The sequence below is a fragment of the Peromyscus maniculatus genome, chromosome 12 (genome assembly GCF_049852395.1).
Source record: "Peromyscus maniculatus bairdii isolate BWxNUB_F1_BW_parent chromosome 12, HU_Pman_BW_mat_3.1, whole genome shotgun sequence".
In the NCBI taxonomy this organism is placed as follows: Eukaryota; Metazoa; Chordata; class Mammalia; order Rodentia; family Cricetidae; genus Peromyscus; species Peromyscus maniculatus.
Genome location: NC_134863.1, coordinates 57,442,547 through 57,456,211, shown reverse-complemented (window position 1 = coordinate 57,456,211; position 13,665 = coordinate 57,442,547). Strand labels below are relative to the sequence as shown.

The window sequence follows — 13,665 nt, the reverse complement described above, 5'->3', positions numbered from 1 at the left end:
AAAGTGGTCATAGTCAAGGTTTCCCATGAAGAAAAAAAAAATGGTCATAGGGAAAAACTTACGAATTAAGCTCACTTAGAAAACAAAACTTGTGATTAATGTCTCTTGTTAATTTAACACTGGTCTTCTAAAGACCAAATGCCAGGGTTTTGGCTTGTAGAAGTGGTTCTCTCTGATCACTTTATATCATATCTTGGAATGAAATACATTTCCTCTTCTTTCTCTTCTTATGTATATTGTTGGAATTTTAAAAGATGTTTGCTAAGATTTCCTGTTGTTTTTCAATGGGAAAAACTCCTCTTCACTGCTAAACTAGTCTTACAAGGCAGGGACCCACTGTGCGGCCCTCACTTACATGTTTGCCTTTCATTTTATCCTTACAACGGTAAGATAAACATTGCGATTATCTCTGTTTTGCAATCGAGAAGCCTTCAGAAATACACATTTAAGTAAACCACCACGAACCATTACTCAAAAAGTGACAGCTATGGGATTTGAACCTTGAGTCCCTATACAGTCGCTCAAGGAGCTGTGCGGAGAAGCAGACGTGGAATACGTGAAATCCCCGAAGAAAAACAACAACAGAGTGATTTTCCTTCACTCCCGAGCCTTCTCTTCCACAAGTTCTTGAAGGCAGGTAGGTGTTCAGCGCCCTATACTTAGCCTCTCCCACGCCCTCTGCAATCTCTCCCTTTGCGGCTGGGAGCCTTAGCGATTTGCTACTGCAGCTGGTGAGTGGGCAGGTGCAGCCACCATCTGCTCAAGGAGTCCAAATGCGCAGAAGAACTTCGCACCCAGGACCAAGCCCAGGCACTACGGATTCCAGAACCTGGGGGTGTGGGTTGGGATGGGGGGGGGGGGGGTGGCAGAGAAGAATACGGCTAACCCCGCCCCCTCGCGGTGGCGATTGGCTGAACCCTTCCCCAAGGGCTCAGCACCTGGTCCAGGACGGGGCTGTCTTCCCAGCCAGTTAGCACGTGGACACCTCGAAGAAGAAGAAGGTGAGACCAGCCCTGAGTGCGTGAAAAGGGGGCTTCAGAGCTTCCTGCCCGAAGGGTCCTTGAGAAGCCTGTTTGTTTTTCCCGGCGCTTGTCTCCACCCACCCCTCGCTGTCATTGGTCCGATCTGGTGGGTGGGTGTGTTCCTATTGGCCGGGGGGCGGGGCCTATCCCTGGCCAGGGCAGGGGCGGGGCCTCCGCCGCGCTGAGCTTGCCCTTGTGTCTGGTGCTCGCTAGAGCTGCTGCTGCCGCCGCCGCCGCCGCCGCCGTCGCCGCCGCCGCCGCCGCCGCCACTGCTGCTGCTGCAGCCGGAGCATCCGGGAGCCGCCGCCGCCGCCGCCGCTGCCACCGCTACCAAGCGCTGCTACTACCACTGCTGCCGCCTCTTCTAACAGGACTCTGACACCGGAGCGCGAGCGGCTGGTGCTGCCGGCTTGCTGCCCCTGTCCCCCACCCCACCCTCCCTCCCGTGACCTACCCACTCCTTGCAGCCCTCGCCTGCACCTTCCTCGACACCCAGGCGTCTCCGCATCACCTGCTTGGGCAGCCTCCGGGCGGGCTCTGGGACTTGCCGCGAGCTCCGCGAGGAAGCAGGCAAGCTCCAAAGCCGGTGGCCGGCAGATCGAGTGTCGGGGGCTGCACCACCAGCCGCAGAAAGAGAAGAAGAAACTACTTAGCCCACCGAACCCCTGTTCTGCGGGTGCTCTGCCACTGCCGCTTCTGCTGCCCGCAACCAGCTTCCGCGCGGGTTCGAACACCGCCGCTGCGGGATCGTGGGTCCGGCGGGAGCCGGGAGGACGACCACAGCGGAGCCTTTGCACTGTGTGCTTCGCTCAAGCGGCATCTCCTTGCCCCCTTCGATCCTTCCCCAGACCCTTAGAGAAGGGACCATGATTTGGAAACGCAGCGCGGTTCTCCGCTTCTACAGTGTCTGCGGGCTCCTGTTACAAGGTAATCCCCGCCCCGCTGTGGGGAGCATCACTTCACGCCCATTCCCCATCCTCCCCATTCCACCCCGTATTTCCACTCTCCCCTGGCAATCCCCCAGTGCCCGGCGCTTTCCACTCCCTCCCCCTCCGCCCGGGTGCTGCAGGGGGCAGTGGCAGTTTGCACCAGCCGGTTGGTTCTCCAGCGCTGGCTCAGCCCAGCTCTGGCAGCAGGCAGCTCCTTACGCGGCACCTTTCGCCTTTTCATTCACCTGAGCTGCCTTCATTCCACCCGACTCGATCCCCGCCAGCATCCCCCTCCCACTCCGGGTGGCTGGCAACTTGTGCCTGTCTCAACATTCCATTCTCCCACCCACCCTCGCCAGCCACCTCCCACATCACGCTCTTAAGCGGTGCTCTCCACCTCTTGTCATCTCTTTAACCTCCTCCCCTTTTAGGGTCGCCTTCCTCCTCTCCCTTCTTCCCACCAGCATCTCATCCATGTGTCTTTAAAAAGTGTGTGAGAGCCTGGGAGTGAGCTACCGCGACGGCCAGAACAGCAGCAGCGGCGGCACCGTGTGCATTGCAATAACATCCCGGGGGGTGGGGGGGTGGGGGGCTGTGAGACGTGTCATTCACCTAAGAAGAGAAGGGAGACTCTGTCTGGGCTAGAGAGAGGAGAGCGGGCGAGCGAAAAATTGAGAGAGAGAGAGAGAGAGAGAGAGAGAGAGAGAGAGAGAGAGAGAGAGAGAGAGAGAGAGAGAGAGAGAGAATGAGAATATGAATGAAACAAGAAATTAAAAAGGGAGCGAAGGGACATTTTAAAAGACATAAATCCACTTTATCAACACATTGACTTTTTATTATCCAGTCTGTGTGGTTTGCATTTTTTTTTTTTTAAAAAAGCAAAGAAATGTATGCTCGCTGGATGTTACTTTATTGCTTTGGATTTTCGCTCAGAATCTCTACCTGTCTCTCCTCTGTCTGCCGCTTCTTTGCGTAATTAATATCATCCTTTCACGTGAAATGTAAAAACCCTGCGACTGCAGTGGAGGGGAACCACACAAAACAGTTATTATGCAAATCACTGGTCTGGGATGCCAGGCGGCTAGGGAAAACGGGTTCCTTTCGCCCCAGACCTTCTCTTTTGGACGATGGAGGGATGGGATGTATGAAGGGAAGGCGTTGCTAATTTTGAAATAAATGGCAGTGCGTGAGTTAGAGTGTATGGGAGAAAGCACTTTGGGGTGGTGGAGGAGGCAAAGGCGGCGTGCATGTGCAGTAACTGAAAGGCAGACGATTGTTGCTTTGAAGAGTAGTATCGGGATGCGGATTGAATGAGAGATATGGGAAGGATAGAAGCGAGACGATGGTCGATAGAATTCTTTTAAAGCTGGGTGACTCTTTTCTTGATAAATCTTTGTCCACTCCCAACACTTCTGGCCTCCATCGGATATTTGTGAGGAAGATAAGTTGTTCAAATTTATTTGTCTGTAGGTAAAAAGAATGTGAAAGTAAGACACACGTAGACCCGTGGGTGATCAAAACCCAAACGTTTTTTTTTTCCCCCAAGATTTAAATGAGGTCAATGAACCATCTTTCAGCAAGTTCTTGGAATGCAGCTTCTTTCCTACCATCTTCTGGGGGGTATACATTGGGACACTATTTTATTTTTGCTTACTTGTGGATGTGAATGAAGTGATGGGCAGAAAATTACTGAATCAATTAACTAACCTTGTACAGATGTTTCCTGAAATATATAGTGGGGATTTTATGTATTTTACATGAGATATAAATTTAAAATGTCATGTGCCAGAGTTGCCAAGAAAGCAGATAGTGCATTTTTCCCTGCTCACACCTCCTGGTCCCATTTCCCAACGCTCACACCCCCACCCTCTTACAAGTAACCCAGGTGGCTGACGCGTTACTTGGATTTCTAATCCTGCCGAGAAAACATCCTCTCAGAGTCCCTAGTTCACCTCTCAGTTACTTGGATCTCTCAGCTGTTTTCTCCCTCCTCCCTCCTTCTGTGCGTGCCTCTCTGTGTGAGTATGTGTGTGTGTGCCCGCGCGCGCGCGCGCACACGTGTGTGTGTGTGTGTGTGTGTGTGTGTGTGTGTGCACGCGCGCGCGAGCTCATAGCGCGCGACAAGCCAGCACCACCGGCATGCACCAGTTAGGGGAAGAGAGATGTGGGGAAATCAGTTAATTTGGTGATTGTGATGAAAATCCCGGCACGGCTGAATGTATTTTCTCTGCCAGTCTCAGTGTGGTGGCACTGGCTGGTCATTGCACACGCGGCTGGGCTGGTGGGAAGAGATTATTTATTATAGAGCATGTGGACCACGCATTGCACTTGGGGGTCGCCTCTAGCTTCTACAACATTTCCCTGTGAATTGTCTATTCAGTGCACTGAAAATAACTGCCTGCTTGTGCTCGCTCTCTCTCTCTCTCTCTCTCTCTCTCTCTCTCTCTCTCTCTCTCTCTCTCTCCCTCCCTCCCTCCCTCTCCTGTGTGTGTGTGTGTGTGTGTGTGTGTGTGTGTGTGTGTGAGAGAGAGAGAGAGAGAGAGAGAGAGAGAGAGAACTAGCTCCTGGGGAAGGATTTACTCTCTCTTAACCCAGAAAGGAGAGATTCCATCACAGGCATGGGCCATTCTTATTGAGCATGTAAACCAGTGACTAAGACACAGCTGCTTTTCCCAACAAACTAGGGGAGACAGGGCGGGGAAGAGGTGTGAGTATGGCAGGGAAAACGCACTACTGCAGCCAGCAGCAGCACCAGCCTCAGATCCAAGTAAATAAATAAATAAAGAGCATCCTCTACAGCAGCCAGAGAATGAGCACCAGTTCCATGATGTCTGTATACTCATGAACATCTTAGTTCATATTAAAGAGGATTAGAAAGAGGATAAAGGGGGGGAGCGCAAGCACCCTTGAATTGTCTTCCCTTGTCTATGGCTGCCTCACATTTATCAAACACTGGCTCCTCCAGACATATCATACTCTGTTGATGTTGTCAGTTCTTCCTCAAACAAATTGCTCACGCCTGCCTTTTCTTCCTCTTGGCTATAAACATTGCTTTCAGGTTCTGATTTATGTTTTTCCCACCAGCCTACTATTTGATTAGGTCTTGGTTAGACAGAGGAATGGGAGGCTTTATTTCCTGAACACAGATTAAATACTTCACAGGTCTTTCTATGCATAGGGAAGAAAGGATGTGTGGGAATCTAGTGAATAGCTGATTTTGGCTAAGGGCAGTCTGCCCTGTCTGATGGTAGTTATGACTAGGCAAATCCTACAGTTAGTCAGTCAGTAGCTTCCTATTAGCTAGCTTTAGTAGCAGTGGGGTGACATTCTGTCATTTACTGCTGATCAATTCATGTATCCCTTAAAATATTATCCCTTTTTTTGCAGTGTGCATGGCATAAGAGACTCTTTTTAACATATCTTCTCTGTGTTTCAGTGTTTTAACTTTCTGTATTTTATATTGTCAACTTTTTTTTTTACGTTTTTTTGAGTTTTCATTTTTTTTTAATACAAGGAAGAATAAGCCAATGGACAGAACCAAACCAATGTTAAAATTAAGCTAAGGTAGTTGCAAGGAGTTGCTTTCCTAGGTCTCTTCAATATCATTTAAGAGTTTGTACACAATGGATCTTAAAAGGCTAATAGATAGAAAATAAATACTATCTCTCAATATTTGTTTCTGGCCAAAATGTAACTTGAGAAATACAAAAGTAAAAAAAAGAAAAAAAAAGAAATGAGATTCAGCCTTAAGATTAAAGCCATGTTTTCTTATTATCCCATAACAAGACAAAGGAAAAAATCAAGAGGATGGGAAGCACAGTATGTTGCAGAATGAGAAGGACATAGCTGACCACCTGTAACTAAGACCTCATTTGCCCAGGAAGAAGAAGCTGTTCAGTTTGCCTTTTCTAAAACCACATTGCTTCGCATGCCTGAGGGGCCACTGCTGAGATGAAGAGGGTCCAATTCACATAGAAAACAAGCCTGGAAAAAAAAAGAAAGAAAGAAAAATGTAACAGAGAATAGATATATACAGAGATACCTGATTTTGCCGAATATTATTTTATTTAGCAATTAGTCTTACAGAACAAAAAGTGCCACACAAATACAAGTGCTTTAATAATTTCTGCTACGAGGTATTCTGATTAATAATTTGCTATCTTTACTAATAAATGCCTTCAGATTAACACTCAGGTGAATATACATATTACTTGCCATTTTGTACATGTTAGTGTCATGAACTTCACCAGACATTTTACGAAAAACGCATTTACCTCCACACTAATGCTTCCCAAATCTCTTACTCTTTTACATGTACTCAAATAACATTAGTCCTTCCAAGACTATTTCTTGTGGTCATTGAAGCTGGAGTAGAGTGTACTTTGAAGGCGGCATCTATAGGTGGGGGCCTAAGTCTGACAGGTTGAAGAAGCCTGTTCCCAAATAAGCAGTAATTAAGAAAAAATCTCCCACCAAAGGATTCTGAGTTCTTTGGCTGCTTTTGTCTCAATATACCCAAGATTGTGTCCATTGTCTTTTGCCTGTTTCTGTAATTATAAGAATGCAGGAGTCTAATATACCTAAGCAGCAACCAATATGACTGGTCCCTGTGTTCTCCACCAGTGAATCTAAATTATAAAACTGTTTGCCCTGCATTGAAAGAGTGAGGTTGTATCATTTTTCTTAAAGAAAGAAAATACTTAAATTACTTAAAGAGTAAAATATAAGTGAAAAATTGTTGAATGACATCCCAACTGTGTATTTAAAAGTGCTCTGGAATAAACATTGCTTGACGTCACTTTCCTCTTTAAGATAGGCAGCCAGTGGGATACATTTTGATTGAGAAAAGCTGAGTCACCTATCTGAAGAAACTGTGGATAAAGGTATAGGGTAACATGGATTGCCACCGTAATGTTTTGTTGTGTTTTAATTCTGATATGTGTCCTGAAATCTTTACTGGGAACGTTCCTATCTCAAGACATTTCATTCCATTAAACACCTTGGCTAAGTCGATGAATGTTTCTGCACTGGCGACTGGGGCAGTTGAATAAACAGGGGAAAGCAACCATGAACCTAAGCAGCAAAATGCCCAAGCTGAAATAGAAGACTTTTGCCAAAGTAGTAGCTGTCTTTCTAATTTACTCTATTTATAGCTCTAGGAAATAGTGGTTTATATGTATATAATCCCCATGAGGGAAACACAACCTACACGTCTGTGCAATTTCCATCCTGAGTTTAGTGAATCTACAGCTAATCAATTGACATTGAACAATGTGTGTTTCCCCATCACACTGCCAATGTCAGCCTTTGCTTCATAATACAGCAGCACGCCGACCTTGTTACATATATGAGAAATTTTTGATATTTTTGTAGGCCTATATCTGTTTCTCACTCATGCCTTAAGAAAAAAAAATAAATGTAAGTAACTATAGAGAGATGCATATACTTTTCTATGAATTCCATCTGACCAATCATTCTCAACATCCTTCTCTAACTATTTATTTTTCTTTCCCAATATTAAAAATCCCAGAAAATTTATGTCAAACATCAAAAATTTATTCTATGAAAAAAAAAAGTGAGAGAGAGAGAGAAAGGCATAATTAAATTTACCGGTTTAACCTAAAATATTTTAAAGGACAAATATGTTGTCAACATTTTATTTAAAAATGTCAAGAATTTCGGAGTGTAGTTCTTGAAGAAGCAACAAAGGCATGTTCCCTAAATTCCCCAAGTAAAGAGGTAGAGGAAGTGGGGAATAACCTGGAGCTGGAGGTGCTGAAGCCCCCTGCTGTGCTGTGATGAGAATGCCATCTTAGGCTTTCTGTGCTCAGCAGCAGCAGGCAAACACAGGAAAGCAGTCCTGTGGCAGCAGAGAGAAAGGGGAAGTAGTTTTCTAACTTATGGTAGTCATGAACAATGCTTTAACCCTTTAAAATCCGAAATAATCCAAAGACTGTGCCATCACACCATCTCACGGCAAAGCAGAAGAGAGAACAGATATTGTTTAAAGATTCATAAATCACTCCGGGTAGGATTGTGTGCGTTTTCATTCACTACTGGTGAGCATTTGACATTTTTGTAAACTATCAAACTTGTGGGGCAATTGAATGAAGATGAATAGCAGAGGTAAGGTAAGAGTCTCATGCTTCGTGTGCTAATCCTGATCACTGGTGTTCAGAGAAGTGCTCTGAGTAAGGGGTTATTCTCCCGGTCCATCTCACTAGGGTTGCCTACACTACACAAAACAGATTTCTGACTTTTGTTTGTTTGCTTATTTTGTTTTGTTTTGAATACAGGGATTAACTTTTTAATCTCTGTTCAGATAAATTGGTGCCAATAAGTGGCATATGTTTTTATGAATCCGTATTATACAATGTTGATTTTCTGACATAGGAATAGTCATCAAATGAGTGCCTAAAAATAGTAAGATCTAAGCACCTAATGTTATTTTCAGCACACCACGAAAGCCTATTAGATAACAGCCAGGAACGCAATTTTGCTTGAATTCCATTTGCAAAAGAACAAACACTTGATATATCGTGCATATTGATTTTTATCTAAGAAGTGAGCCCACAAGCTTCTCATAATGTGTTTGGTGGGTTTCCTTAAAGAGACAAAATTACTTTCCTCTTCGAAAAGGTATTCTGCTTCAGTATTATCCAAGTAAATATGCTCCTTAATCAGGCACAAGTTAAATTATGCCAAAATAAGTGAAGTAATCATTGAGAAGGGAAATATTCCTTGGTTACTTAGTCGTATACTCATGCATGTTCACACTTAAAATACAGCATTACTTTCAAGACTGAAGGTCAACCTTGTTAGATTTTAAATAATGAAGTTCTGTGATAACAATGTGATGTATGAGGAAAAGGTGAGATTGTTTCCTTTTTAGTCTTTCTTCCCACTTTTCAATGGCTATGTTTCCTTCAACAATGACAAGAATGGATTCTCCCACCAAAAACAACCAAAATTTAAAATCTGGAAAATTTCAATGGGATTGAGAATTTATTCTGGATTTTTTGTGCTTTTGAGGGTGAACCATCAAAACCTGCAGCTGCCTGAATAGATAGCAGATGAAGTTATCAGACCTTCCTCAGATAGTACTGGCCATTCATTATTCACTGTATACTTTAGAGGTCTGAAGTATAAGTATAAGACAGTCATTATTCAACACTGGGATAGTTCTGAGGCAGCAATTTCACTTAAATATTTAAATTATCTGCCACCTGTTACAATGTTGCTAAGAAAGACCACGTTTAGTCATAGGGAAGGATTAAAAATAAAAATAAGTGTTCTTTTGCTTCTAGGAACATAAAATCCTCAAGCAAAGTGTGATCAAGCAGTACCAATAATTTCATGTTATAAGGAAATAAAAGGCCTTTTAGAGGTCGAATTGGGTCCCTAATAAAGTTATAAATGTTATGATGATTAATCTATGGAACAGAGGCACTGCTTATACTTGGGAGCCGGATAGGAAAGAACTATTCCTGACAAAGATGTGCTGTGAACTGCTGACTGTGTGGGGCTTTATTGATTCTGTGTACTTTATAAAGCCAATTAATTTCTTCTTGCAATGAAATATTTTTAGCTTCTGGAATAAAATTGTTTACATTTGAAAAATCAGGTGGATTGATAGTGCTTATTTAAACATCAAGGCCTGGAATATTCAGTGTGTAAAATATACTTGTGTTTTCTTCATTTCATATTTTACTTTAGCTCGCTCCTTATCCCCTGTCTTGTGGGAAATGTCCATAATACCTCTATTTTATGTTCATTTTTATACTTCTCATTTCCTCTGTTTTTCAATCTGTACAAAGAAGCTTAGGTTGAAATGAATAACTATGAATTACAAATTATTATATATATATAATAAATAAATATATGCATATATTTAAAAGTAAATAAAATGTATGCAAAACTTAACTGCCACTTCTTCGCTACTCTTTTCTATTTTGTTGAAGTTTGAAGGGTAACTTGGCTGGCTTTGTTACTCTTCAGGAACATAAAAGCCCCTTTGCATGACCATCCTACCGACCTGGAATAATGAACATTAAAATAAATTAATGAAGGATTGAGAATAGTTCACAAGAAGAGGGTTTTAGTAAAATGATAATTTCTGAAGACATGCAAGCGATGAAATTTCTCAGCCACTAAAGGACAGTCTTTAATGTTTTGTAGTAATTATTGTACTTTTTTTTTTTTTTTTGAGAGCTCCACCTCTTTCGTTGAGTAATAAAAATGGCAAAAAAAAAAAAAAAAAAAAAAAAAAAAGAGGAGGAAAGGAATGTGAGTCAGCCAGCCAAAACCACACAGCAATGCCTGGCAAAGTGGACTAAATTAGCATATGCTAGACTGAGTATTTCCCTCTGTTGTTACATAATCCCTTTCTAATAGGAAATCAGTTCTCATACTTAACCCTTTTGGAAAGATGAGAATTCTCCCATTGTTATATTTTTGGCTTTGCTTACTTTATTTTCTCACAAATTGTGTAAATCATCTATTGAAGGGCTTTTATATCAAGCCCCCCCGCCCTTTTTTTCTCATCCAGTCTCCTGTATACAAATGTTCCATTCTGTGTTCAACTTCGGAATTCAAGGAGCAACTTTTCTATAGCCTTCTCTGAGAGGATCTAATTAGCATTTGAGTCTCCCTTTACTCATGTGCAGCTTTCTTTAGAAAATACATTAGTTCTATGAGGTTTCCCTGAGGATTCATAATACTCTAGTTTGTTACATGTACTGTGATATTCAGTGTGCCTTAATTATGCACGTGTCCTCATTTCAAAGCCTTTTCAGGGATCATATGGGATAGAACAGGAGTCTAGCTGTAAGTTCACTGTCACTTATTAATATGTAGGTGGTATTCAGAAGAGGTTCTTTCTGGAGGCAATTATATATATCTGTGGTACCAATATAGCAAGCAGTTACTCACATTCTGCATTTACTAATGTCTCTGCCAAAGCAGAATTAGATTCAACATTGTGATACATAATATAGTCTCTGTTATTTCTAAATAATTCTTTGCTCTAGGAATGTAATAAAATAAGTCAAAAAGTGTACCCTTTACTCTGAATAAGAGACTGTTCCTTTTACTCTTTCTACTGACAAGAAGAACCAAAAATTGTCCCTACGTCAATAGTCTGCTCCCTAACTAGCCCATTAACACATTTTGCTGTGGTGGGGTCCTGATGTTTTGCTGGTTATCGTGTGAGGCTATAGATTTTTAGATATCATTAATTGCCTGAAATCTTTATGGACTGTCAAGCGTCAGTGCAGAGCCGAAATTGAGACATGATATCTTTCGATTGTTATTTGCATGAAAATAGAACACTGTGAACATTTAATGGGAGAAGAGAGAATTTTAAAATCTGTTTAAAAGATATTTTTAAAGAGATCTTATCTGTCGATGGAATATTAGAATTGGCTTGTTTAGTTCATGCTATCATTTATAAACACAGATTGCTGGCATTAATCATATTCAAGGTGCTTTTATATTGTGTTCTTCTTTTTTTTAATTGCGTTCTTTTACTTATCCATATCACCATGCTTTACATAAGCCATGAGAAATATAGGTTTAATCTGTAAATATGACTTTTTAAAATTTTGTGCTTCAACGTTGAAAACCTTTTTAACTATTTCAGTGATAAATTGTTTCATTGTTTTATACTTACATATTTTAAAGCTATTTACAGCTTAAAAACTGCTGGCAGTGCCTATTACCTATAGGGCTGTCTGATATATTTGGTTCAATAGACAAAATAATGTCATTTGACCTTTATTGATTATTATGAACATTTATGTTTTTCTAGTGCTTGAATAAACTAAGCCTTTTTTTTATTTTGTCCAGTCTATGATCTATATAACCTGTTCATGTGTTTGTATTAGAGCATTTTTGAAGATTATGTACTTAAGGTTTCCCCAAGAGTGCAAGGTAGACACCGTAGACTTCATTTTAATCTAAGTACATCTTAGTGGGTCCGTATCTTTTTAAAAATATCCTTCTATTGATGGATAAACTGTTTTCCAATACAGTTAATAATGATACAATTCTTTAATTGGAGTCAGGCATTTACATATTTTTATGTATTTATGTTACACCTGTCAACATGCCAAATAGTCTTCTAGATAGAAAAAATATTCAGTGTGAATTTTTATTTATATATAATATACAAGGTAACAAAAGGAGATTCTAAGAACCATCAAGAATTCTAAGCACTGATGTACTTGAGAAAACTGTCGATTCACATTGCTTTCAGGCGTGGCAGTGAGTTTAAATTTACACTGCGAACATTCCTCTCAAGTTCTGAGTCTTTCTGATTTCTTTGGGGGTAAACACATCTTTTTTGTCTTCCTACAGGTTTCTATTTTCAGTTCCCAGAGTATTCCTGATGATGAGCTTGTTTAAACACGAGCACAACTCCTTATCATTCTACTTCTAATAGCTGTCATTTCCAGATAAATGTATCAACAAGGAGGAATTAAAAACTGACCTTGATCCAAGAGATTATGAATACACTGACCTGCTTTTGTTATTGCCAAGCTACAGAGAAGCATTCTCTGATTAGTCCCTAAAGTAGGGGAGATTTAGGGTGCATTCTCAGTTAGCTGGCAGAGCTGCTTTTCAGAATTGTGCAAAATATTGTTGTTGCTGTTTTTAAATGCTTAGTCATGCTTCTTTAGTTGAACACCCATGCTAGTTGTGATGCATTTGGTTCATTTCTCTTTTAACATTTGAAAAGCAGAGGAGGGTAGGATGAGAACATTAACTGTTTTTGGAAGAAAATTTTAAATATTGTCGTTGAGACCCCAAGACCAAGAGAAAAAAGGCTATAAGGTTTGTAGTGACTACATTTCAATGGAAAATGTTTTAAGAATGCTTTTCCTAAAAGTTCCAGCGAAATACAGCTTTTCTTAAGACATTTTCTTCTTTCTTTGAATTTCAAAATTCAGCTTCCCAGTTGTATTTTAGAGTCTTGACTGTTTTATGACTCAGTATTTGAAAATAAGTTATTAATTAAGCTGACTTACTATTTACCCAAGACCAGGTGCTAAAACCACACTCCTGGAGAACCATATCTTCTAGGTCATTACTCAAAGTAGATTCAAGTTGCTTACTTTATTAAGGATTTTTGTACAATTGATATTAATGATTATATTTTCCCAGTGATTTTATTTGTACTTCAGCCTCTCTTATATTAAAATGAACCACAAAACAAGAAGCTTCCATTTCTAAAGTGGCATCTTCTTGGTGAGTGCTGATTCACTTCCCGGACACCCAGGAATAAAAGACAAAGTGGTTTGGGAAGCAATTTTTGGCTGACTATTCATTTACAAAAAGAATTTTAATATATCACTGATTTGTGTTTGTTATATTTACAGCATTCTAATAAATATATAGCAAGATAAGACTGTTTAATATTTTAAATGTAACCACATAGTATCTGAAATATCACCTTTCTCAGACATTGCATCATAACCTACTCAGCAGCTCAGAGTAATGTAAAGGTGAAAGACTTCTTTTTTCTTGAGACGTTAAACATTAAAGCATTCTAGGACAATGTTGTACAGAGTCCTCAAATTATGACAATATCCATGAATTCATCAAGATGATATTGCAGGAGAATTGTCCTTACAGAGAGATGTTAACTAAGTAAAACCCATACCAGATAATTTCCTGTCTACTGGTTTATTTTAATTTTTTATTCTACTATGGGC

At 40.9% G+C, this 13,665-nt stretch overlaps 1 protein-coding gene across 4 annotated transcripts in view; it reads left to right on the top strand.

The window, feature by feature from the left end:
* Positions 1 to 1,317: 1,317 nt before the first annotated feature.
* Cadm2 (cell adhesion molecule 2) overlaps positions 1,318 to 13,665 on the top strand; it is a 984,450-nt gene continuing 972,102 nt past the window's right edge. The window contains exon 1 of one of the 4 annotated variants that reach the window (XM_006991069.4): positions 1,318 to 1,949. In XM_006991069.4, coding sequence (XP_006991131.1) covers positions 1,889 to 1,949 — 61 coding nt within the window. In that variant the 5' untranslated portion in view covers positions 1,318 to 1,888. The remainder of the gene's footprint in view (positions 1,950 to 13,665) is intronic. The other 3 variants (XM_006991070.4, XM_016009325.3, XM_042259481.2) reach the window with 3 other exon arrangements.